At 46.9% G+C, this 21,811-nt stretch overlaps 6 protein-coding genes across 6 annotated transcripts; 3 read left to right on the top strand and 3 right to left on the bottom strand.

Moving 5' to 3' along the window:
• On the bottom strand, positions 855–3,887 carry LOC8069295. Its single transcript, XM_002448923.2, has one exon. The coding sequence runs from the start codon at positions 3,810–3,812 to the stop codon at positions 1,071–1,073; it is 2,742 nt and encodes a 913-aa protein (XP_002448968.2). The 5' UTR covers positions 3,813–3,887; the 3' UTR covers positions 855–1,070.
• On the top strand, positions 6,886–7,622 carry LOC110435631 (glutathione S-transferase T3-like). Its single transcript, XM_021461389.1, has 2 exons — positions 6,886–7,314; positions 7,413–7,622. The coding sequence occupies exons 1-2, from the start codon at positions 6,886–6,888 to the stop codon at positions 7,620–7,622; spliced, it is 639 nt and encodes a 212-aa protein (XP_021317064.1).
• LOC8069294 lies at positions 8,525–9,968 on the bottom strand. The gene is made up of 3 exons (XM_021461388.1): positions 9,724–9,968; positions 9,090–9,634; positions 8,525–9,023 (listed from the first exon to the last, which is right to left on the bottom strand). The coding sequence occupies exons 1-3, from the start codon at positions 9,966–9,968 to the stop codon at positions 8,581–8,583; spliced, it is 1,233 nt and encodes a 410-aa protein (XP_021317063.1). The 3' UTR covers positions 8,525–8,580.
• On the top strand, positions 10,241–11,704 carry LOC110435655. The gene is made up of 2 exons (XM_021461462.1): positions 10,241–10,824; positions 11,578–11,704. The coding sequence occupies exons 1-2, from the start codon at positions 10,479–10,481 to the stop codon at positions 11,643–11,645; spliced, it is 414 nt and encodes a 137-aa protein (XP_021317137.1). The 5' UTR covers positions 10,241–10,478; the 3' UTR covers positions 11,646–11,704.
• LOC8085643 lies at positions 11,684–14,737 on the bottom strand. The gene has a single exon (XM_002448921.2). It carries the CDS (start codon positions 14,550–14,552, stop codon positions 11,853–11,855), a length of 2,700 nt encoding a protein of 899 aa, XP_002448966.1. The 5' UTR covers positions 14,553–14,737; the 3' UTR covers positions 11,684–11,852.
• On the top strand, positions 17,541–21,663 carry LOC110435654 (L-galactono-1,4-lactone dehydrogenase 2, mitochondrial). Its single transcript, XM_021461461.1, has 6 exons — positions 17,541–18,296; positions 18,755–19,005; positions 19,103–19,285; positions 19,905–20,307; positions 20,870–21,007; positions 21,209–21,663. Exons 1-6 carry the CDS (start codon positions 17,685–17,687, stop codon positions 21,377–21,379), a joined length of 1,758 nt encoding a protein of 585 aa, XP_021317136.1. The 5' UTR covers positions 17,541–17,684; the 3' UTR covers positions 21,380–21,663.

Below are 21,811 nucleotides of genomic sequence, written 5' to 3'. Positions count from 1 at the left end.
CTTTTGAATCTCTCATTCCAATCTCCGATGACATGTTTATCTTTGTGTCATAGATTAAGAACGCTAACAAATTGAAACTAGAACAAGTAGGCGATTTCTCTGATGTTGGATTTACCACTCAAGTGAAATTGTCTAGAATCAGATAGCCTGTTGATGGGTTTGAAATGTGTGTTTCAGAATCTGATGGTCCTTTTACCAGTAGACAGTACTTAAGTAGTTTCACAGGGTCCTTCTGTACTGATAAAGATCTTCTCATCATCCCAATTCCTGAGACCTCCAATTGTAGCCGGTCCCAGTATTCCTTCACAAATTGTACAATTGTGACTTACTTACCGAGCTTAGGCCTATTCTTGATTCAACACAGTTAGGCCTTGTTTGGATGTTGTCGGATTCACCTCAATCCACATGTGTTGGAGTGGATTGGGGTGGAATTTAGTTCAAGTTCCACTCCAATCCACCCCAACACATGTGGATTGATGCGAATCCGACTACATCCAGACAAGACCTTACTTGGTACTGGGCACAAATACTTGTAGTTTTATGAAATTAGTTCATTATAGCCTGAGCAGTAGCACATGTATATCAAGCCGATACTGTTGTGAGATTTTGATTTTGGTTAGCAGATGCTACTATAGTACCTTGAGTCACAAGTACCTCAGTTATGCCATGAAAACCATCAAGACCAAAAGGCTTATGTACTATCAAGGATACTTAGGCACGAATATTTATGTTTTTTTTCTCTTCATGATGCTAAATTTTTTCAGCAATGTACTATCAAGGATATCTTATATAACATACATCTTTCCTTAAAGTTAACACTATTAGAATAGACAATGAGAATACCTAGAAGGTTATTTTTGCAAGGATAGCTAATTTAAGCCAAAGGAAACATCAATCCAGCATGGCTTTTTTCGCAAACAAGCCAGACTTAGAGATAATACAAACCAACTACTCAAACTACAACAATGTTTCAGACAAGATTATGATAAGTCATATCTGGAAGCCTATCCAAAATTCAAAAAAGAATGTACAATTTGTGACTTAACCTTTTATGCTCATGTCCCCAGGTTTTACAAATCTTCTATAGAGAAGCACCAGATCAGTCGTTCCACTAGCCCATCCATCACTCCTTTCAGCCATTTTGCGACACCTATGGACACTACGACAAGAACAACAATGTATACAGAAACTCCTATCACTAATGCCAGGATGTAAGCAGAGGTCCTCAGTCTCCTGCAGCTTCCAGCAGTATACGCACCCATGAGGCCAAACAAGTTAAGTATCATGGCAGTGTGCAACGCTAAAATGGCCTGCTTTGCTCTGCATACTCGCTTGATCAGAAGCAAGACCATGATCACAAGAGACGCCATGAAGGAAGTTGCGTTGCAGTAGAAGAAAGCCTTGTAACGATTTGGATGGCTGCTCCGAAGGACCGGGTCACCGGCTACGTGAACAGTTTGGCCATCATCCCAGAGGCCACCGGGTGGGTTCATCGCGGCTTCGTAGGTGACAGTCGCTGCAAGTGCTGCGAGGAGCAACAAGTATTTGGGCAACTTTTCATACCAGAGATCTCGTGGCCCTCCATTGTTGACAGCTGTATGCGGCAATATGAAACCAGGTTCTCCCTCTGTTATGTCGAAGAAGGACAGGAGTCTCTGCAAGAGACCCTCAACCGACTCGGACACAACCAGAACAACTTGGAGGGTGATGCAGACTAGAACTGCAAAGACCAGGATGAGGACATATATGGATGTGGATACCTTCCTAGAGCTCCCAGCAGCGAACGCACCCATGAGCCCAACCAGGTCAAGGGTCACGCACACGCTGAGTGCGTGCGATTGTATTCCTCTTGCCGAAAGCTTTCTGTTCACCAGCAGCATGATGATGGCCAGAGATGAGACGAAGGCAGTTGCATTGCAGTAAAAGAAAGCCATGTAACGACGTCGGTAGTTGTCATTGAGCACTGGGTTGCCGACGACATGGTCTGTCTTATTCTCTTGCCAGAAGCCGCCAGGTGGACTCAATCCTGCCTGGTAGGTGAGGCTGGCTGCAAGAATGGCAAGGAGCAGCAGAAGCTTGCGCCTCTTCTCCAGTTTCCACTTCACGTTCTCGTCTTCCTCTGGCGGCAGCTCAAACAACTTCTTGAGCCATCTGGGCACAGATTCCTCCAGCTTGTCCCTCACTTTTTTCCTCCATGTTGCAATATTTGGGAAGACTTCTAACATGAACACCATAACATGGATGCCAACGTACAGGAACACTGGAATGACAAGCACGGAGACATACACAGATTTGGACACTTGCCTGCAACTTCCGGCAGCATAGGCGCCAATCAGCCCAAGAAGGTCCATGATCATGGAGACCTGCAATGCACAGTACTTGATTCCTTGGGTGCTGAATATGTTGCTGAGGAGGAGGATAAGTATAACCAACGACGCGACAAAGGCAGTGGCATTGCAGTAGAAGAAAACCAGATATCTCCGTGGATATGTGTTGTGAAGCACTGGATCACCGGCTAGATAGTGATGAACACCATCAGTAGCATTTGCTTGCCAGAAGCCACCCGGCGGGTTCAGCCCCGCTTGGTATGTGACGCTTGCTGCAAGGATTCCGAGCAGAAGCAGGTACATGCGGGATTTCTGGAGAAGCTGGTCAGCCTCGGCGGTTTCCTGTGGATCATGCACTGCACGAACCCGGGGATCTTGTGGCTCGATCTGGTCCAATCTCAGATACCTTTGCAGCGTGTCTTGGACGTTATGGACCCAGTTCTCCACAGGCTTGCAGAAGAACACCAGAATCTGAAGGCCAATGTACGATAGAACAGCGACCACCAGGGCAACGACATAGATGGATGTCTTGACGCTTCTGCTGCTCCCCACGGCAAAGGCACCGGTGAGCCCGATCAAGGCCGCACCCGTGCACACCCAGAGGGCGCATGAGCGGAACCCGTGATGGGTCACGGTCCGGCTCATGAGCAGCATGATGACCACCAGAGACGCCACGAACGCCGTGGTGTTGAAGTAGAAGAACCCCATGAAGCGGTCCGGGTGGTGACCGCGGAGCATGGGGTCCCCGGCGAGGTGATTGTCGTCCTGGCTGTCCGACAGGAACCCGCCCGGCGTGCTCAGCCCAGCCTGGTACGTCACTGTCGCGACAAGCGTCGCGAAGATGAGGAGGTACTTGCGTGAGCGCTCCGTGGTCCCACGCTCTTCGTCTGGTATTGCATCATCCTCTCCGGCCTCGCGCCTCCTCAGGGCGCAGAGCGCGAAGAGCAGGACATGGGCACAGACATAGGTGGAGACCAAGGCCACGAGGGCGACAACGTACGCAGACATGGCCAGCTCCCTGCAGCTGCCAGCGGCATAGGCGCCCATGAGGCCGAGCTGGTCGAGGATCATGGCGGCCTGGAGCGCGCGGAGCCACCCACGGTGGCGGCTGAGCGATTGCATGAGGAGGAGGTTGATGGTGACGATGGAGGCAACAAAGGCGGTGGCGTTGAAGTAGAAGAAGGTCTCGTAGCGGCGGGCGTAGGTGACCTGGAGCACCGGGTCGCCGGCGAGGCGTGCGCCGGCGCTGGAGCTGTCGTTGTTGTTGTCGGGCCAAACCCCGCCCGGCGGGCTCAGCCCCGCTGAGTACGTGACGCTGGCCGCCAGCATGGCCTGCAGCAGCACGTACTTGCGCAGCTCCCACAGGAAGCTCGCCGTGGTGACCATTCTGGGAGGAGGAGCGGCCGGCGCCGGAGCAGCTGGCCGGTTGGGGTCAACGTCAACGAGCTCCGTCTCTCCGCGTCTGGAGCTCGGGGACTGCGGCATGTTTTCTTGCTTGGAAAGTAGAGCTCCGACGACGAGCAGCACGTCAGTGGAAAGCTGCGGTGATTTAAGAATGAAGCTGCGCCGCGTGGAGGACCGGTGACCCGCGTCGTTGCGTGGTGGTACATTCCGAGAAGATAGTAGCTGAGCTCGAGGACGGTGACTGACTGGCAATAGCTAGTAGCTAGCAATGGCGTCCGTGGCCTTGACCTTGCTATTGACTCTGTTGTTTACTCCTGCAATTTCTTGGGACGTCCGGTCCGGATCCCAGTGCAAGTGCTCTGTTGTTTCTTTGTAGATACAATCTTTGGCCGCAATGCATTACATTTACATGTTCTTTTGTCCAGATCGTTGTAATGAAATCCATTGGCATTGTTCCTTGTTATTGAGGAAACTTCCATTGTCAGTTTCTATGGCCTATGCCAATGGTGGTTGGATATTCGCTCAAATAGTAGTATCTCCCTTTCGTCAGACTGAAGAACGAAATGAATGGTGAATGCTGCGTTACAAGTGCTGACGCTGAGTGTTAGTGGCCGCCGGCCGGCGCCGGATCTGGGCGGTCGCGGTCAGCAATCAACGGCGGCTCTACGCGTCTGGAGCTTGCGTTGGTACGGGAGTGTTTTTTCTTGGCAACTCCAGCAAAGCCCAGAATGGGGAGGTGCTTTCGTGGCGATACGCCATTAGTAAGTATTATAGTGGGTTGTAAGTTGGCTAAATGCTGAGGTGGAGGAGAGAAGTAAGGAGAGATAAGAGAAGCAGAGACTGTAAGCTTACAACGAACCAAGAAACTTTGTGAGTGGGAGAAGTGGGCTATGTATTAATAGTGAATAGCTAACTATGGGTGGGCTGGAAGAAGGCTGCAAGAAATTATACAGCCAGCAAGTGGGCTATATTATTAAACTTGCTCACGCCGTGTGGAAAACTGGCGACCGTGTGGGGATCATACACAGATACACCGTGTGGAGAATTTTTGAGCGCGTCTGGGTCGTGTAGTCGTGTCTGTATCGTCGTCGTCTCTGCTGATACCCTGTGAGTGGTAATGAAAGGACGTGATGCTGGCCGCGAGCGTCGTCTGTACTCGCTCAGATCGGTGCAAAGCGCTCAGTTGTTTCTTTGATCATGAAAGATGTGTTTCTTTGATCATGAAAGATGTAAACTCTATCTCCGATCTTCCACATGTCCTTTTGTCCACATCGTATGGGTGTAGGGTAGCGACCGGCCGACCGTGGTCAGCATCAACAGCGGCTATCCGCCGCGTCTGGAACTTGTCCTGCTACTTACGGGAGTAATTTTCCTGGTAACTCAAAGCACTTTCGGTGACAAAAAAATGGTGGTGCTTTCATGGCGATACGCGTGTGGAAAACTGGAAAAGAATCTAGCAAGGATGGCAACAATTTGTAGTTTCTCTCTCTCTCTCTCCATACCATTGCTGAAGCTAGAAAACAGTTTGTAGTTTCTCTCTCTCTCTCTCTCTCTCTCTCTCTCTCTCTCTCTCTAATTTTGCAGTCGCTCTAGTTGAGTGTCTTAAGCTTCATACTTGCCAATTGCAATAGTCAGACAATGAGCCCAAATCAGTTACAGCTACACATTTTCTACTAAAGAAATTCTTGGCTAAGGGGGAAGATTTGGAGGCCTTTGTAAAATGGGGACTTGAAGTTCGAACAGGGGCATGTTGGATTGAGTCCACGGTCCTTGTTAGAAATGCTCTAACCCAATAAAATCATAATGAACAAAGTTATACATATGCATATATGCATAAGATGCTTATTATTCGTTGACATATTCTTATTCGCTTGAACTTATCATTTATTGTACAGTGTTTTCAGCCCTGTTCGCTTGAACTTATTAGCCATTGTACAGTGTTTCAGCGAACAATACTTTTCAACATACATGTATATTGTGCAGTATATGCATTGTGTTATTAGAGGTATAGGTATCTTTGCTCAAGGTACATGGTAACTATAATGAGATGAAACAAATTACTTGCATTTACATGTCCAACTACTATGAAATCTCTTTTTTTTTCAAATAATTACTCCACTCTCCATCATCAACCTCTTTAATCCCTATGGTTCTAATTTCTTTCCAAATGCCATGGCAACACATGGGGAATTTGCATGTCCACAACGTTGCCTGCTTAGGGGGTGTTTAGTTCTCTTTTTTTCCAAAAAAAATGGGTTTTGATCTATTATTTTGCATAAAGGAACTAAATACTATGCAAATTTTTTGACAAAAAGATGGTTATTCTCTATTTTAGATTTTGGCCTTAATAGGCCAAAAAAACCAAAAAGAGCCTCTCATGAGGGCAATAAATTCTGTATCTGTATTAGATGAAACTAAACACGACCTAAGTTTTTTTTGATATTTTACATTTCATCACTCCAAAGTAGTTGATGTTTTGTATTTTGGATTTTATGGTGGAATTAAACACCCCCTTAGAGCATCTCCAATTGTTTGGAAAAATAACTTGCTATCCTTGTTTATTTGGAAAAAGAAGAAAAATTCTTCTCCAACAGTTTGGAATAGGACTTGCTATCTTTTTGCAACTTGGAAAACGCCGGGGTCGCGCGCGGATGTATCCGCACTCGGCGTCGCTTGGAATCCCGAGCCGCGAGGGAGTTTTACCCGCGCCGCCACTTCTCCCGCGTCGAACCTGAAAGTGCCCTCGCCCGATCCTTCATCGCCAACCTTCGTCATCGCCTCCGCGCGCCATCGTCGGTCTTCATCGTCCGGCGGCCGCGCCTGTGATCCGGTGGCCTACATCCCTCCGTCTTGCGGTGTCCTTGGTAATCGGCTCCTTCGTCTTCATCGCCTGTGTTCCAGTGCTCTCTATCCCTCCGTTCCGGCTGCGCCTAGCTGTGTTCCGGTGCCCTCCATCGCCTGTGTTCATCAGGCCGCGCCTGTGTCCTTTGAGGTGGGTGCTGGACGGCGGCGGCGTCGTCTTGCAGAAGCAGTTAAGATCCATCCATCCCGTTCTTGAGTTCTTGGCAATCATGATTTTTTATTTCAGCCAATCATGAATATTGCATAGATGAATCATCCTTGTATTATTTTTTGTAATTTTTTCTGTATAGATATGGAGATGCAAGGACAGGAAAACTTTTTGTCAGGCATTTTGATGAGTGGAGATGTTAATGGTATTGCTGCTTTGGAGGATTTGGATTTTGGAGTGACGCAAGAAACTGATTCTCAGGACGAAGTATCTCCAACCCCTGTCACAAAGGGGCACAGGAAGAAGAATTTTCATTACAGGGAAGATGAAGTTGTATGCTCGGGATGGTTGAATGTTAGCAAAGATCCTATTAACGGTGCCAATCAATCGAAATCAACCTTTTGGGGAAGAGTTCACGCATACTTTGAAGAGAATAATGAGATGGGCACTGTGAGGACAGAGAGCTCGATTATGCATAGGTGGTTGGCAATTCAGTTGCAAGTTAACAAATTTTGCTCATGCTATGAGGCCATTCTACGTAGGAATCAAAGTGGGACAACCATTGAGGACAAGGTATATTCATTATAATTATGTGATTATGTTGTGCTTATTTGTAAGTGTCTAGGTATTTAAATTTTGATTATTTATTTGACGTGTGATTATATGTTCAGGTTGTTGCAGCAAAAAAATACTACATCGAATTGGACAAAGACAAGAAAAGTTTTGGTCTGGAGCATTGTTGGAATATATTGAAGGGGGAAGACAAGTGGAAAGCGAAGATGAAAGAGCTTGCTGAGCTTGAGAAAGACAAACAAGCTTCCCAAAAAAAGAAGAAGAATCCCACCAAGGACAAGAGGCCTAGGGGGGAAGAAGAGACTTAAAATAATGAACTTGAAGATGTTGTTGATGAAGAAACGACAGCAAAGAAAAGGCCAGAAGGGATAAAGAAGGCAAAACAAAACCTTAGACGTGGTGGTGGTGAGGCTTGCATGGAAGCTTTGGATAAGATGATGGCAAAGAAAGAGGTCTTGGACAAGGAAAAGGAAAAGGCCAAGGAGGAGAGGTTCCTGGCTACACTAGAGCTAGAGAAGAAGAGGGTAGCCAATGAAGAAAAGATTGTAGAAGCTAAGCTTCTCAAAGAGGAAAAAGAAATTATGTTGGCTGACTTGTCCTCTCTCAACCCTATGCAGCGCCAATGGATTGAGAAGATGCAAAAGAAGATCATGGAGAAGGAGCTTCCTAATTAATTTTACTTCGTGTTATCTTAAGTTTAGTTCTCATGATGTGTGTGCTGGATCAATTATGTGTGTGGTAGATCAAGTTATCTTAAATTTAGTTTAAATGTTTCAGTTATGTGTGTGGTGGATTAAGTTTTCTGAATTAATGAAGAAACTGTGTTGGAACCATCATCTTTATTTTATGTGTTTGCTGGTAAATTGCTGCTGCATGGCGTGATGCTGAAATGCTGCTGCATGGTTCAGGAGAAGCTGATTGGTTCTGCTGCTGCTGCTGCTGCTGCATGTTCTGCTGCTGGCGACTGATTGCTCCTGCTGCTGGCGACTGAATCTGCTGCTGCTGGCGACTGAATCTGCTGCTGAAGATTGCCTGCAGCGCTTGATGATTGCTTCTGCTGCTCATGATTGGTGCTGCTGCTTATGATTGGTTCTAGGCGACAAATTTGCTGCAGCTCATGATTGCTCATTCGATAAGACAGATTTTGCATAGATGTAGTGAACAAATAGATAAATTTTAAATGTATGGACGAAATATAAATTAAAATGTATGGATGAAATATAAATTAAAATGTATGGATGAAATATAAATGTGTGGATAACTATATCATATATTATACGAGTATAAATCTGGATGATTGTTCCACAGATGTTCGATGAGGTCTTCTTTCAATTGCACATATGTGTCTTTGTCTCTGATCTTCCTTTGAGCTTCAATGTATTCCTCAAGCGAACGAGTAGGCTTTCCATGTTCGGGCTCCACATTTTGACCGCCGTACTCAAAACGCTCGTTAGGATCAACAACGAATCCTTCGTCTTCGACAATCATGTTGTACATAATCACACAAGCTCTCATAATTTTTGATAATGTTTCAATATCCCACATGCGACCCGGCCCTCGAACAATGGCATATCTAGATTGAAGGACTCCAAATGCTCTCTCAACCATCTTCCTGGCTGCTTCTTGTGCTTTTGCAAAATATTGCCTCTTGTTCCCCATAGGAGCAGTGATGGACTTCACTAATGTAGCCCATGTGGGGTATATGCCATCTGCAAGATAGTACCCCATTGAGTAATCGTGGCCATTAACTGAAAAATTGACTTTTGGAGCTCTACCTTCTGCCAAATTATCAAACAAAGGAGACCTATGAAGAACATTGATATCGTTATGAGACCCTGGCATCCCAAAGAAAGCATGCCATATCCAAAGGTCGTCCGAAGCAACAGCCTCCAAAATGATAGTTGGTTTCTCCACATGACCCTTGTATTGACCCTGTTTCTCATACGGATAGTTCTTCCATGCCCAATGCATACAATCTATTGACCCTAGCATTCCTGGAAAACCTTTTTGCTCACCAATTGCAAGTAATCGCGCGGTGTCTGCCTCATTGGGATATCTGAGATATTCTTCTCCAAATATTTCATCAACTGCTTCAACAAACCTTCGCAAACTCTCTAGTGCTGTACTTTCACCGATGCGAACGTACTCATCTGTCGCATCAGCAGGAACCCCATAAGTCATCATACGCATTGCGGCCGTGATTTTTTGGAAGCAAGACAAACCAAGTACATTGGCCGCGTTCCTTTTCTGCACAAAGTAATCATCGTGTGCTTCTACGGCATTCATTATGCGTACGAAAAGCTCCCTAGACATCCTATACCTGAAAAAAATAAATAAAAACTCAGTTTAACACAATCATTATTTTTAAAACACATAAAACAATTTCATCCAAAGTGAATTAGCATCAACCTTCGACGAAATATTTCAAGGCCATATGTTGGATTCACCGTCAAATAATCTTGAAACATCCTCTCATGCCCGCCTTCTCTATCACGACGAAGAAATCTACGGCCTTTGACAGAGCCACCGTGTTTCTTCTTAACATTGACAAAGTTGTTCACAATTGCAGCAGCCGCTACGATCTCCAACTCATCATCATCATCGGATGATGAATCATCCAACTGTCTTTGAAGAAGGGTTCTCTTGGTAGCCATAAATCCTATGAACAGCAGTACATAAATCAAGCTGACCGAACGAATCAGGGGCGCCTTGTGGAGAAAAACAGGCACCTGAGGCGGCAGACCTGGCAGCCTTCGTCGGAGGTGATCGTCGGCGTGCGGCAGGCAGCGATGCCTCTCGGCGCAGGGGCGCAGGGCGGCGTGCGGCAGGCAGCGATGCCTCTCAGGGTCGCGCGAACCGGAGGAGATCGGCCGTAGCGTTTCTGTTGGTGGACAGGTATATGTGGGCCTACTTTTTATGTTTACCAAGCCCCATTTACCAAACAATTGGAGATACAAGAAAAATTCACTTGCCAAAAGGTTTAGCAAGTTGCCAAATGACAAACTTTTCCAAGTTGATTTTTCCAAACAATTGGAGATGCTCTTAGTGTTTAAACTGGGCCGTAATTCTATTGCTCCACCGTATACGGTGTTAACTAAACCAAACAACGCAAGAATTACTTGCAGCGGTCCGGCACGCTCAAATCCTTTTATAATAACTCACTCATGGGCCTGATGACAGGAGTCCAGCGGGCCACGGGGATCGTATGGGCTATGAGCCCAACAACTCACCCCCGCCTCGCCGCTGCGCCTTACGGCACGACTCTCGCCGTCGCCGTCGCCGTCGCCGTCGCCGCCGCTGCCGCGGCATCCCCACCATCCACGTCCTTCCCCTCCTCCGCCCCCTCGCCGGTATCCTCCGACGCGTACCGCCGCAACTACGCGGGCTACGCTCTGCTGCTCCTAGGCTGCGGCGCCTCGTGCCCGGCGATGCCCTGCACAAGGAGGCCGTCCTGTTCCGGTACGCGCCGCTGGCGGAGGACCTATTATTGTGAGTCACTGAGAAATACAGGTGAGCACACTTTTTATGGTTTGATACCCCCGAATTGGAATGCTTTACTATGGTGTTCTCTGTGCAAATGTGTCTTTCCTTTCTGTTCTCTTACTGGATAATCTCTGAAATTTTCTATTGCTTAGAAATTTAAACTGATATTACAAAAATAGCTGTATTACTTGAAAGTTGAAACTGCTGTATCCATTTTGGATTAAGTTTGTCCCTTCACCATTTCAGTCTCAGTCGGTCCTGTTGAGAGAGCTGTATTCTTGAAATTGAAACTGCTGTATCCATTGAAACTTTATGTTCTTCCATTTATTGAGCCCAACGCAGAAATAAGAGGTGGTTCCTGTTGAGAGAGTTGTATTTGTCTCATGAGTGATACAATTAGTATTGTTATGTGTATGCTGATAGTAACATGTGCAGTAGCATCTGCTAGCCATTATCAGCTGAAAAGATGGTAGTTTGTGGGTGCACCTGCTAGTTTGTTCTTCTCTTAGGACTTTACTTTCTTTAATCGTAATTACTCTCACAGGAAGATTTTTATTTCTATATAAGACTTTTGATGGATGTTTTACGAGTTTCTGTTATTGAAATTAGGAAAGGATGTTTTCCTTGCCCTTTCACTAGACAAAACGGTGTAAATTGGGCCTTTTGTGGCTGCTACTTAGTTAATTAGTATATTCCTTTACTTTTACACACGTGCAGTCAGAGCTCAGCAACTTAGATCCCACAAATTCTGTTATTAATCAAATGCGTTCATTCATTCAGGTCTGTTGCAAAGAAGTGTCAACCTTCTTGTTTCCTTATTCAAAGTTCCAAGGAACATGGTCTGCTGACGGAATCGAGTTTTCAGGCGCCAGTAGTAAAGGAGTTGTGAAGAAATGCCGCAATGGATTACTCAAATTACAGCAATGGCTCTAAAAGACAACATGCTAGATTTGGATGCCTGCCTAATGTTCAAAAGCTAAATTTACAAAGGTAGTAATTACAAGGCTACAACCTTTACACCTGTGACTTCCCTTAAAAATTCTTCGCATCAGGCTCTACAAATCTTCTACAGAGAAGCACCGGATCAGGCGTTCTCTCATCCCACACATGACTCTTTTCATCCATTTTGCAATACCTATGGACACAACAACAAGAACAACTATGTATGTGGAAACCCCAACCACCAATGCCAAGATGTAAGCACTTGTCCTGACTCTCCTGCAACTCCCGGCAGCATAGGCGCCCATGAGGCCAAACAAGTCCAGGATCATGGCAGCATGCAGCGCCAATATCGCTGACTGTGCGCTGCTCACTCTTTTGATCAGGAGCAAAACCATAATCACCAGAGAGGCCATGAAGGAAGTCGCGTTGCAGTAGAAGAAGGCCTTGTACCGGCGTGGATAGGTGCTCCGAAGAACCGGATCACCAGCTATGTGGCCAGCTTGGCCGTCGCCCCAGAGCCCACCGGGCGGGCTCATGGCGGCTTGGTAAGTGACAGCCGCTGCAAGTGCAGCCAGCAGCAACAAGTATTTGGGCAACTTCTTATACCAGGGATCTTCTGCCTCTGCATCAGCAGCTGTATGTGGCAATCTGTCACCGGCTTCGTCTTCCGTTACGTCAAAGAAGGACAGGAGTCTCTGCAAGAGACCCTGAACCGACTCTGACACAACCAGAATAACTTGGAGGGCGATGCATATCAGAACTGCAAAGACCAGGACGAAGACATATATGGATGTGGATACCTTCCTGGAGCTTCCTGCAGCAAACGCGCCCATGAGCCCAACCAGGTCAAGGATCACGCACACCCTGAGTGCGTAGGACTGTATCCCCTTTGTTGAAAGCTTTCTGTTAACCAGCAGCATGATGATGGCCAGAGATGCAACGAAGGCAGTTGCATTGCAGTAAAAGAAAGCCAGGTAACGACGTGGGTAGTTGTCATTGAGCACTGGGTTGCCGACGACATGGCCTGTCTTGTTCTGTTGCCAGAAGCCGCCCGGGGGACTCATCCCGGCCTGGTATGTGAGGCCTGCTGCAAGAATGGCAAGGAGCAGAAGGAGCTTGCGGCTCTTCTCCAATTTCCATTTCAATTCCTCATCTTCCTCTTCGGTCTGCGGCTCAAACAGCTTCTTGAGCCATTCAGGGACAGACTCCTCCAGTTTGTGCTTCACCATATCCCTCCATGTGGCATGATTCGGGAAGACTTCAAGCATGAACACCAGAACATGGATGCCGACATAGAGGAACACTGGAACCACAATGACCGAGATGTACACGGATTTGGACACTTGCCTGCAACTTCCAGCAGCATAGGCACCAATCAGCCCAAGAAGGTCCAGGATCATGGCAACCTGCAATGCGTAGTACTTGATTCCTTGGGTGCTGAATGTGCTGCTTAGGAGGAGGATCAGGATAACCAGCGACGCGACGAAAGCTGTCGCGTTGCAGTAGAAGAAAACCAGATATCTCCGGGGATAGGTGATGTGAAGGACCGGATCGCCAGCGAGGTAGTGATGCAGACCATCAGTGGCATTGCTCTGCCAGAAGCCGCCAGGCGGGTTCAGTCCCGCTTGGTATGTGACACTGGCAGCAAGAATCCCCAGCAGGAGGAGATACATGCGAGACTTCTTCAGAAGCTGATCGGCGTCAAGATTTCCTTGCCGGTCAAATAATCCCTGAGCCTGCTCATCAGCATCACCTTGCGGTGGAATTTGTTCCAGTTTCAGGAATCTTCGCAGTGTTCCTTGCACATTGCCGAGCCAATCCCCCACAGGCTTGCACAGGAACACCAGAATCTGAAGGCCGATGTAGAGCAGAACCGCGGCCACCAACGCGACGACGTAGACGGAAGTCTTGACGCTGCGGCTACTCCCAATGGCGAAGGCGCCGGTGAGCCCGACCAGGGCGGCGCCCGTGCACACCCAGAGCGCGCACGACCGGAAGCCGTGGCGCGTCACGGTCCTGCTCATGAGCAGCATGATGATGACGAGAGAGGCCACGAACGCCGTGGTGTTGAGGTAGAAGAAGGCCATGAAGCGGTGGCCCCGGAGCATGGGGTCCCCGGCGAGGCGGTCTTGGTCCAAGCTGTCCGACGACAAGAACCCGCCGGGCGTGCTGAGCCCGGCCTCGTACGTCACCGTCGCCACCAGCGTCGCGAAGATGAGCAGGTCCTTGCGCGCGCGCTCCACGGCCTCAGGCGGTTCGGGCGCCGCGGCGCTCTTGCCTCCACCGCCGCGGCGCGCTCTGGCTCTGGCTCTGAGTGCCCAGAGCGCGAAGAACAGGACGTGGGCGCAGACGTAGGAGGAGACCATGCCGACGAGGGCGAGGACGTACGCGGACATGGCCACCTCCCTGCAACTCCCGGCGGCGTAGCTCCCCATGAGGCCGAGCTGGTTGAGGATCATGGCGGCCTGGAGCGCGCGCAGCCACCAGCGGCGGCGGCTCAGCGAGTGCACCAGGAGCAGGTTGACGGTGACGACGGAGGCCACGAAGGCGGTGGCGTTGAAGTAGAAGAACAACCCGTAGCGGCGCGGGTACGTGACCTGCAGCACGGGGTCGCCGGCGAGGTGGATGCCGTCGTTGTCAGGCCAGAACCCGCCCGGCGGGCTCATCCCCGCCGAGTACGTGATGGTGGCCGCCAGCGTCGCCTGCAGCAGCACGTACTTGCGTAGCTCCCAGAGGAAGTTGGCCTCCTTGATCGCCGCCGGCGCTGGAGCTGCTGCTGGATGGTGGCGCTCGGGGTCAACGTCAACCACCATTGCCTCTCTCTTGGTGGGGATTCACTTGGGACAGTGTGCTGATTGATTCAGCTGGCAAGTGGGTATATAAAGATGAAACTCCGCGTGGATCGGAATTTCCGTCGAGCGCGTCGGAATCGCGTCGCACGCGTGGATCGGAAATTCTCAGAAAGGTTGCAGTGCAGCCAGTCAAGTCTTGGAGGGACCGGACTGATTTCGTCCCGACCTGGAGCTGCGAGCTGGGACTGCCGGACTGGATGGGAAGGTCACTAGCTAGAAGCGCCAGTGGGCAGTGGCGTTCGTCGCTCTGTCTTGACCTCGCTCGACGACTCCTCCATGCATTGCAAGTGCCATGTTGTTGCTCGTATACTCGTACCTGCCCAGATCCTGTCTCCATCTAGGCATTTTCGTTCCATCTGATGATATACATGTTCTTTAAATTTCCACCGGAGTTCGCAGCAATGAACGTCGTCTGCCACAGCCTATGTATCTGACCGAATTTATATAAAGAAGTACACATATTTGTAACACCAAATAGACACATTTTGAAAATATAGTTTATGATCTATCTAATCTAATGATTATAATGTGGTGTCATAAACCTTGACGCTCTTTTCAATAAATTCGATCAAAATTTAAAAAGTTTGACTTAAAATAACTCTAACAATTGGTTTATTCATGGACGGGGGAGTACCACTCGTTAATAAGTCCATGCCTATAAGTAGCTACAGTGTTGGAAAATATAATTTATCTGTTTATCTCACTCTCCAACCCCTAAGACTAATCTCAACAAGAGTTTCATGGACATCAATAAGTTGACGTGATATGGTTTAAATGAGCATAGAGATGATTAAAGTTTTACAAAAATAAAACTTGTTTGCACTATTTCCAACACATAAGAGTCTTAGAAACAGATATATGAAACCTCTATTGAGATTGACCTAACGAACACAAGACACTTCTCTCTTTTTTGAAATACAGTACATACGATGAACCTGCTTGTATGCACACACTCATGCGATGGCATGAACATACGACCCAGGATGGCACCGGGACATCCCCCGTGGGGATTGAGACCCCGTTCCCCGTCCCCGTTTCCTGTCTCGGGGCTACCTTTCTCCCGTCCCCGTCCCCGATTAGAGTCGTGGGCCCCGACGAGTATCACAGACCCGACAGGAAGTCAAAGGTGGAAGCATGGCCGCTGCCTCCCGTCCAGTCCAGACGCGTCCACCACGAAGCAGCACTAGAGGGAGGACAAAACAGCAGCACCAGAGAGAGTACCAGATGTGTGCGTTAGTAGCAAGAAGCTACAGCAGTGAACAAGCATCATCGTTGTGGCCCGTGGGGACGGAGGAGGGCGAGCAGCTCATGTGTCATGCCGTAGGAGGAGGAAGTCTAATTGAGGAGGGCGAGCAGCTTAGTACCATTGGAGCCGCAGGAAATTGAAGGAGCAATCTGAGTGCAGAGAATTGCCATGGAGAAAATGTCGGGAGAGAGGAATAGAAGACTCACGCCCCGGTGGCTAGGAAGCAGGAAGCAGGATGGGAGAGTATTGGGGATAAGGTTTCACAGTATTTATATCAAAGTTTCTGGGCTTGGGCTAAATATACTTCTATTGGGCCTTTTTCGGCCTGCTTTCTCGGGGCTAGCGGGTATCGGGGACGGGGACCTGGAGAACGCTCCAATCCCCGCTACACCCAACGGGGCTGGTTTCTAACCCGTTAAGGTCCCCGTTTACATCCCCTAATGGAGGAATTCCCCGTCGGGGATCGGGGCCCCATTGCCATCTTGACATACGACATATCCAATGGATCTTGAGATTGATGAAACGACCTTATAGGTGCATTTTTGCTTATAGATAGCATAAAAGCAAGGATTTTAGGGATAGATAGAGTTAGAAAGGTCAAGGAAAGGGAATTCCTACTCGTGCATGCATAGTTACATGAATGAAGTAGAAAATAATTGATTTGTAAACTTAACTAAAGCGAGAATTCATATACTGTCAAATGGGCATCCGAGGAATGCATTAAGCGATAAATGGAGTAATCGACTAAGAAAGCTAAGCGCAAAAGTCATACTTGCATATTTGCATGAATGAAGTATAAAAATGATGGTAAATATTTGATTTATGAACTTAATTAATCTGAGAGTTCATATTCTGAAATGACATCCATAAATATAGTGACAGACAGATGGAGTAAGAAAGGACTATGGAAAAGAAAATCCTTACCATGTTTGCATAGTTGCATAAATGAAATGTAAAAAAATTAAATACTTGATTTCAAAACTTTATTAAAGTGAGGATTTATATAGTGGAAATGTTCCTTCTCATGCTTGCATAGTATCATAAATGAAATGTAAAAAAAGGTGAATATTTTATTTGAAACTTAATTAAAGTGAGAATTCATATATTGAAAATGTTCATAGTAGGGAAAAAAAATTAAAAAGCCCATGCTTGCATAGTAGCATAAATGAAATGTAAAAAATGGTAAAATATTTGATTTTGAAACTTCATTATTCATATATATTGAAAATATTCATAGCAGTGAAAAAAAAATGCTCGGCACATATAGCATGTGCGAGAGCTTGCCTTAGCAAGGAGGTGGGAAGAGTTCCACACACTTTAAACTCCTTTGTAAGAGTAAGGTCCGGTGAACCATATATAGGTGAACCCTATATAATCGTAATGTGATGCCCAATGGTGCTTGCCGCACTCATATCACTCGGACGTCAATTGCATGGCTTGATTATCCTTTAAATTGGCCAATGTTTCTCTAACTCTCCAATATGGGACAACAAAAAAATAGTAAAGTTTTTTTTCCCTTGAGAGCACATGCTCTCACTTTCAGGAAAAAAAAAAACCCGCGTCAACATCCCTTTCTCTAACTCCGTGGGCTGGTTCATCGAAATCGGGCCGCGTGTGTACGTACGTTGGGGGTCGCATGGCCCAAAAGCCCATCAATCGCAACCAATCATTTCCACAGGGCCCAATCCCAACCCCTCACTCCTAAAGCGCCGCCCATCGCGATCTGCTGCGGTGGCCGCTGCCGGCGCCGCCCACCCTCCACCGCCCACCGCCACTGCCTCCACCACGTCCCCGACGCCGCGTCTCAGTCTCTCACTCCACCCTCGCCGCGCCGCCCAACGCCCACGATGCGGCACGTCCTCCTCTCCCGCTTCCTCCTCCGCCGCCAACAGGGCGGCGGCATGCCTACCGCCCACCACCACCACCTCCTCCGCGCCCTCTCCTCCGCCCCGTCCCCGGTCTCCTCCGACGCCGAGCTCCGCAAGTACGCGGGCTACGCGCTGCTCCTCGTCGGCTGCGGCGCCGCGACCTACTACTCCTTCCCGCTCCCCGCCGACGCGCTGCACAAGAAGGCCGTGCCGTTCCGCTACGCGCCGCTGCCGGAGGACCTCCACGCCGTCTCCAACTGGAGCGGTACCCACGAGGTACACGCCCGCGTCTTGCTCCAGCCGGACTCGCTCCCGGCACTCGAGGGCGCGCTCGCCGCCGCGCACAAGGAGCGCCGCAAGCTCAGGCCCCTCGGCTCCGGCCTGTCCCCCAATGGCATCGCGCTCTCCCGCGCCGGGATGGTCAACCTCGCGCTTATGGACAAGGTGCTCGACGTCGACGCCAAGAAGAAGACCGTCACTGTGCAGGCTGGGATACGTGTCGCGGAGCTCGTCGACACGCTCCGGGAACATGGCCTCACGCTGCAGAACTTTGCGTCCATTCGGGAGCAGCAGGTCGGAGGGTTCACTCAGGTCTGTTAAAGACATCAACCTTCTTACTTCCAATTTCTAGGGAGCTGTTTCTCTTTGTGCCATTGATTTTAGTAACAGAAATAAATGGATAATATAATGAACTAACTGATACTTTAGCACAGATATGTTTGATACTGGAATACTGGATTAACAGCTTCAGTGAAATGTTCGAGATTGTCTAGAATCACTTGTCGACATAGTACAAAAATATCATCATATAGCCTCTTCAGGGGATCAAAATAGTGTTTTCAAAGCTGATATTCATTTTACCAGTAGTTTCATAGGACGTACTCTTTCCTACCATTTATTATATTGAGAAAGTCTTCTCATCTAATGCCCGAGAGCTCCGATTGTAGGGGTCCTAGTATTCCTTTACAAAATGCATAATTTTAACTTGCGTACTGAGTTCAGGCCTAATTAGTTGTTGGTTCTATACTTCTTTTCATGATTGGACGCAGGTTGGTGCCCATGGCACTGGTGCAACATTACCTCCGGTTGATGAGCAAGTCATTAGCATGAAACTGGTTACCCCTGCCAAAGGGACAATAGAGTTATCGAGGGAGAAGGATCCTGAGTTATTTTATCTTGCTCGCTGTGGACTTGGTGGCCTAGGTGTCGTCGCAGAAGTTACCTTGCAATGTGTAGAAAGACACCAGCTTGTGGAACATACATTTGTTTCCAATGCAGATGAAGTCAAGAAAAACCACAAGTAATGTTTCGTGGTGCCAATCTTTATCTAGCTGTATAATTGGTTTGCCTATGAAGTCGTAACACCCTCAGATTTATTCCTTTCTCCCCATTTGCAGGAAGTGGCTCTCTGAAAACAAACATATCAAGTACTTGTGGATTCCATATACTGATACGGTTGTTGTTGTCCAATGCAATCCTCCCTCAAAGTGGAGAACCCCAAAGTTGGGATCAAAATATGGAAATGACGAAGCTTTACAGCATGTTCGGGACCTTTATCGTGAGTCACTGAAAAAATATAGGTACGTACACTTGTTACAGTTTGATACCCTTCTAATAGATTCTAATGCTATTATGGTGTTCTGTATGCAAATGCATCTTTACTTTCTATTCTCAATCAGCTCAATATTCTCTTGCTTAGAAACAAGTGGTGATTCCAGTTGGAAGAGTTGTATTTATCACATGTTATGTGTATGCTGATACTAATATTTGCAGTAGCAAGGTGCACCTGCTAGTTTTGTCCTTTCCTTTCCTTGATTAGTCTCAGAGGAAGATTTTTATTTCTGTGTAGAAATTTTGGTAGATTTCTATATTTGAAAGTAGGAAGAGGTGTTTTCCTTGCCCTTTCAATTAAAAAGGTGACGCAAGAAGTGTAAGTTGGGTTTTTGTGGCTTCTAGCTAGTTAATTAGTATACAGACATAGAACCTTTGAGCATTCAGTTCCTGTACTTTAAATCAATATGCACCAAAAATCAGATATATTTGGTTTATACAGTCAACTGGGATACTAAAATCTTGTTGCCATTCTACTCAAATGAAGTAAATTATGAAATTATTTTGTTTTCTGTGGAATTTGGTAGCTGTATTCAGCAATATATTTGTTTGTTTTTTCACTTACGCCACCTTATAGATGCTTTTCAGAACTGAAGCAGAAAGTAATGACCCAGACATAGATACACTTTCATTTACTGAGCTGAGGGACAAACTGCTTGCTCTTGATCCTCTGGATAAAGATCATGTGATGAAAATCAATAAAGCAGAAGCTGAGTATTGGAAGAAGTCAGAAGGGTATCGCATGGGTTGGAGTGATGAGATACTGGGCTTTGATTGTGGTGGGCAGCAGTGGGTTTCTGAAAACTGCTTCCCCGCTGGAACCCTAGCAACACCAAGTATGAAGGATCTTGATTATATAGATAAGCTGCTGCGGTTGATTGAAAAGGAAGAGATACCCGCACCTGGACCTATTGAGCAGCGTTGGACTGCCCGCAGCAAGAGCCCAATGAGCCCAGCATCAAGCTCTGAAGAAGAAGACATATTTTCATGGGTAATTAATTTATTCTTGTCCCTTAGTTCTTTTGTTTTCTGTATGTTTAATCTGTGCTGCTATTGCAACTTGTAATCACCCACCTAAAAGCTCTTTTGCAACTCATACTAATTTGTTTGTATTGATTTCTTTGCTTATAATTTGGTTCAAGAAAGTAATATTTTGATAATTAAATTTGGTTCGCCTGGTGGGAAAAAAGTGATATTTTGCAATTCGATTGTGTCCTCTACTCTCTTGTCTCTTCTGATAGTTTCTGCTAAATATAGTAGCATAACTTGCTGACTTGCTTCCTCTACTCTGACAAATACAATGGGAAATCCTTTCTTCAGTGTAGATGATAGTACCAAATTGTTCTACTGTATGTATGTTGTTATCTTCCTCATGTTTCTGAGACAATCACATATATTCTGAAACAGTTGCACATTGCAACTCTTAACTACTCTGGAGAGCTCACCTCCTGCATCTTCTAATAAATCATATGCAATGCTCGTCTTGCAACCTGGTTCCATTTTACACCAGTCATATGTAGTCTCGGATGACCAACTTACTGGTATCCATGCAGGTTGGTATTATAATGTACCTGCCAACATCAGATGCTCGCCAAAGGAAGGAAATTACAGAGGAGTTCTTCAACTACAGGAGCCTGGCTCAAAGTCTCTGGGATGATTATTCTGCCTATGAACACTGGGCCAAAATTGAGGTACCAATTTTGACTATTAGTTTGAAGATTTATCCAGACATTGTTTGTGTAATTCCTAGACTTCACAAGTGAAAATAGCATCAGTTTGGTTAATTTCAAGCGTACGACCTCTTCACTTGCACGGATACCTGGCTGAGATCTTTATTTGCATAAATTTCAATATTTCATGGCTGGTGATTATTCTGTCTCCATTCTTCCTAGGTTCCAAAAGACAAGGATGAACTTGCTGAAGTCCAGGCCCGGTTGAGGAAGCGTTTCCCTGTGGATGCATATAACAAGGCACGTTTGGAGCTGGACCCCCACAAGGTTCTCTCAAATGCGAAGCTAGAGAAGCTGTTCCCAGTGTTGGAGCCGGTTCACCAAACAAAGTAGCATAGAGCAAAGGGCACATAAACTTCGTTGCAGAGGCTTAATACATCCACATTTGTAACACTGCTCCTATCATGATTCTGTGATCCTGTCAAATGAGATGGTGATTAGGATTTGTCACTCGAAATAAAGTAGAGGAAACAATTGATGATTCAATCTGTGGCAGCAGCTAGCACTGGAAGCAAATCATGTTGCTCCTGGTGAATTTCGTCCTCTGACTGAGAACACCTAAAAATGGGTTCATCCAATCAATTAATCATCAAATCAGTAAATTCTCTGTTAGTTTCTTCTGAGTCTGACAGATGAGCAAATTTGCAGTAGGAGCATGGGATTGTTCAATTTATCACTTATCACATCGATATGTTTTAAGAGCCTGAAAAAGGCTGCAAAATCAGCCGTGTGTGCCTGTTGCAAAACAAAATCTCACATTTAGAT

Source organism: Sorghum bicolor, chromosome 5, assembly GCF_000003195.3.
Source record: "Sorghum bicolor cultivar BTx623 chromosome 5, Sorghum_bicolor_NCBIv3, whole genome shotgun sequence".
Classification (NCBI taxonomy): Eukaryota; Viridiplantae; Streptophyta; class Magnoliopsida; order Poales; family Poaceae; genus Sorghum; species Sorghum bicolor.
The sequence above is the reverse complement of the archived record's forward strand: the minus strand, read 5'-3'. Positions and strand labels throughout refer to the sequence as shown.

What these genes read in the sequence shown, in the direction of transcription:
- LOC8085643 (XM_002448921.2), bottom strand. Translation starts at nt 14,552, where the DNA reads ATGGTGGTTGACGTTGACCCCGAGCGCCACCATCCAGCAGCAGCTCCA.
- LOC110435655 (XM_021461462.1), top strand. Translation starts at nt 10,479, where the DNA reads ATGGGCCTGATGACAGGAGTCCAGCGGGCCACGGGGATCGTATGGGCT. An exon ending in TGAGTCACTGAGAAATACAG is followed by an intron (nt 10,825 to 11,577) that starts GTGAGCACACTT and finishes TCATTCATTCAG; the next exon opens with GTCTGTTGCAAAGAAGTGTC.
- LOC110435654 (XM_021461461.1), top strand. Translation starts at nt 17,685, where the DNA reads ATGCGGCACGTCCTCCTCTCCCGCTTCCTCCTCCGCCGCCAACAGGGC. An exon ending in GAAGTCAAGAAAAACCACAA is followed by an intron (nt 19,006 to 19,102) that starts GTAATGTTTCGT and finishes CCCCATTTGCAG; the next exon opens with GAAGTGGCTCTCTGAAAACA. An exon ending in AAGAAGACATATTTTCATGG is followed by an intron (nt 20,308 to 20,869) that starts GTAATTAATTTA and finishes GTATCCATGCAG; the next exon opens with GTTGGTATTATAATGTACCT.
- LOC8069294 (XM_021461388.1), bottom strand. Translation starts at nt 9,968, where the DNA reads ATGGCTACCAAGAGAACCCTTCTTCAAAGACAGTTGGATGATTCATCA. An exon ending in CTTGAAATATTTCGTCGAAG is followed by an intron (nt 9,635 to 9,723) that starts GTTGATGCTAAT and finishes TATTTTTTTCAG; the next exon opens with GTATAGGATGTCTAGGGAGC. An exon ending in GTTTGATAATTTGGCAGAAG is followed by an intron (nt 9,024 to 9,089) that starts GTAGAGCTCCAA and finishes ACTATCTTGCAG; the next exon opens with ATGGCATATACCCCACATGG.
- LOC110435631 (XM_021461389.1), top strand. Translation starts at nt 6,886, where the DNA reads ATGGAGATGCAAGGACAGGAAAACTTTTTGTCAGGCATTTTGATGAGT. An exon ending in GGACAACCATTGAGGACAAG is followed by an intron (nt 7,315 to 7,412) that starts GTATATTCATTA and finishes TTATATGTTCAG; the next exon opens with GTTGTTGCAGCAAAAAAATA.
- LOC8069295 (XM_002448923.2), bottom strand. Translation starts at nt 3,812, where the DNA reads ATGCCGCAGTCCCCGAGCTCCAGACGCGGAGAGACGGAGCTCGTTGAC.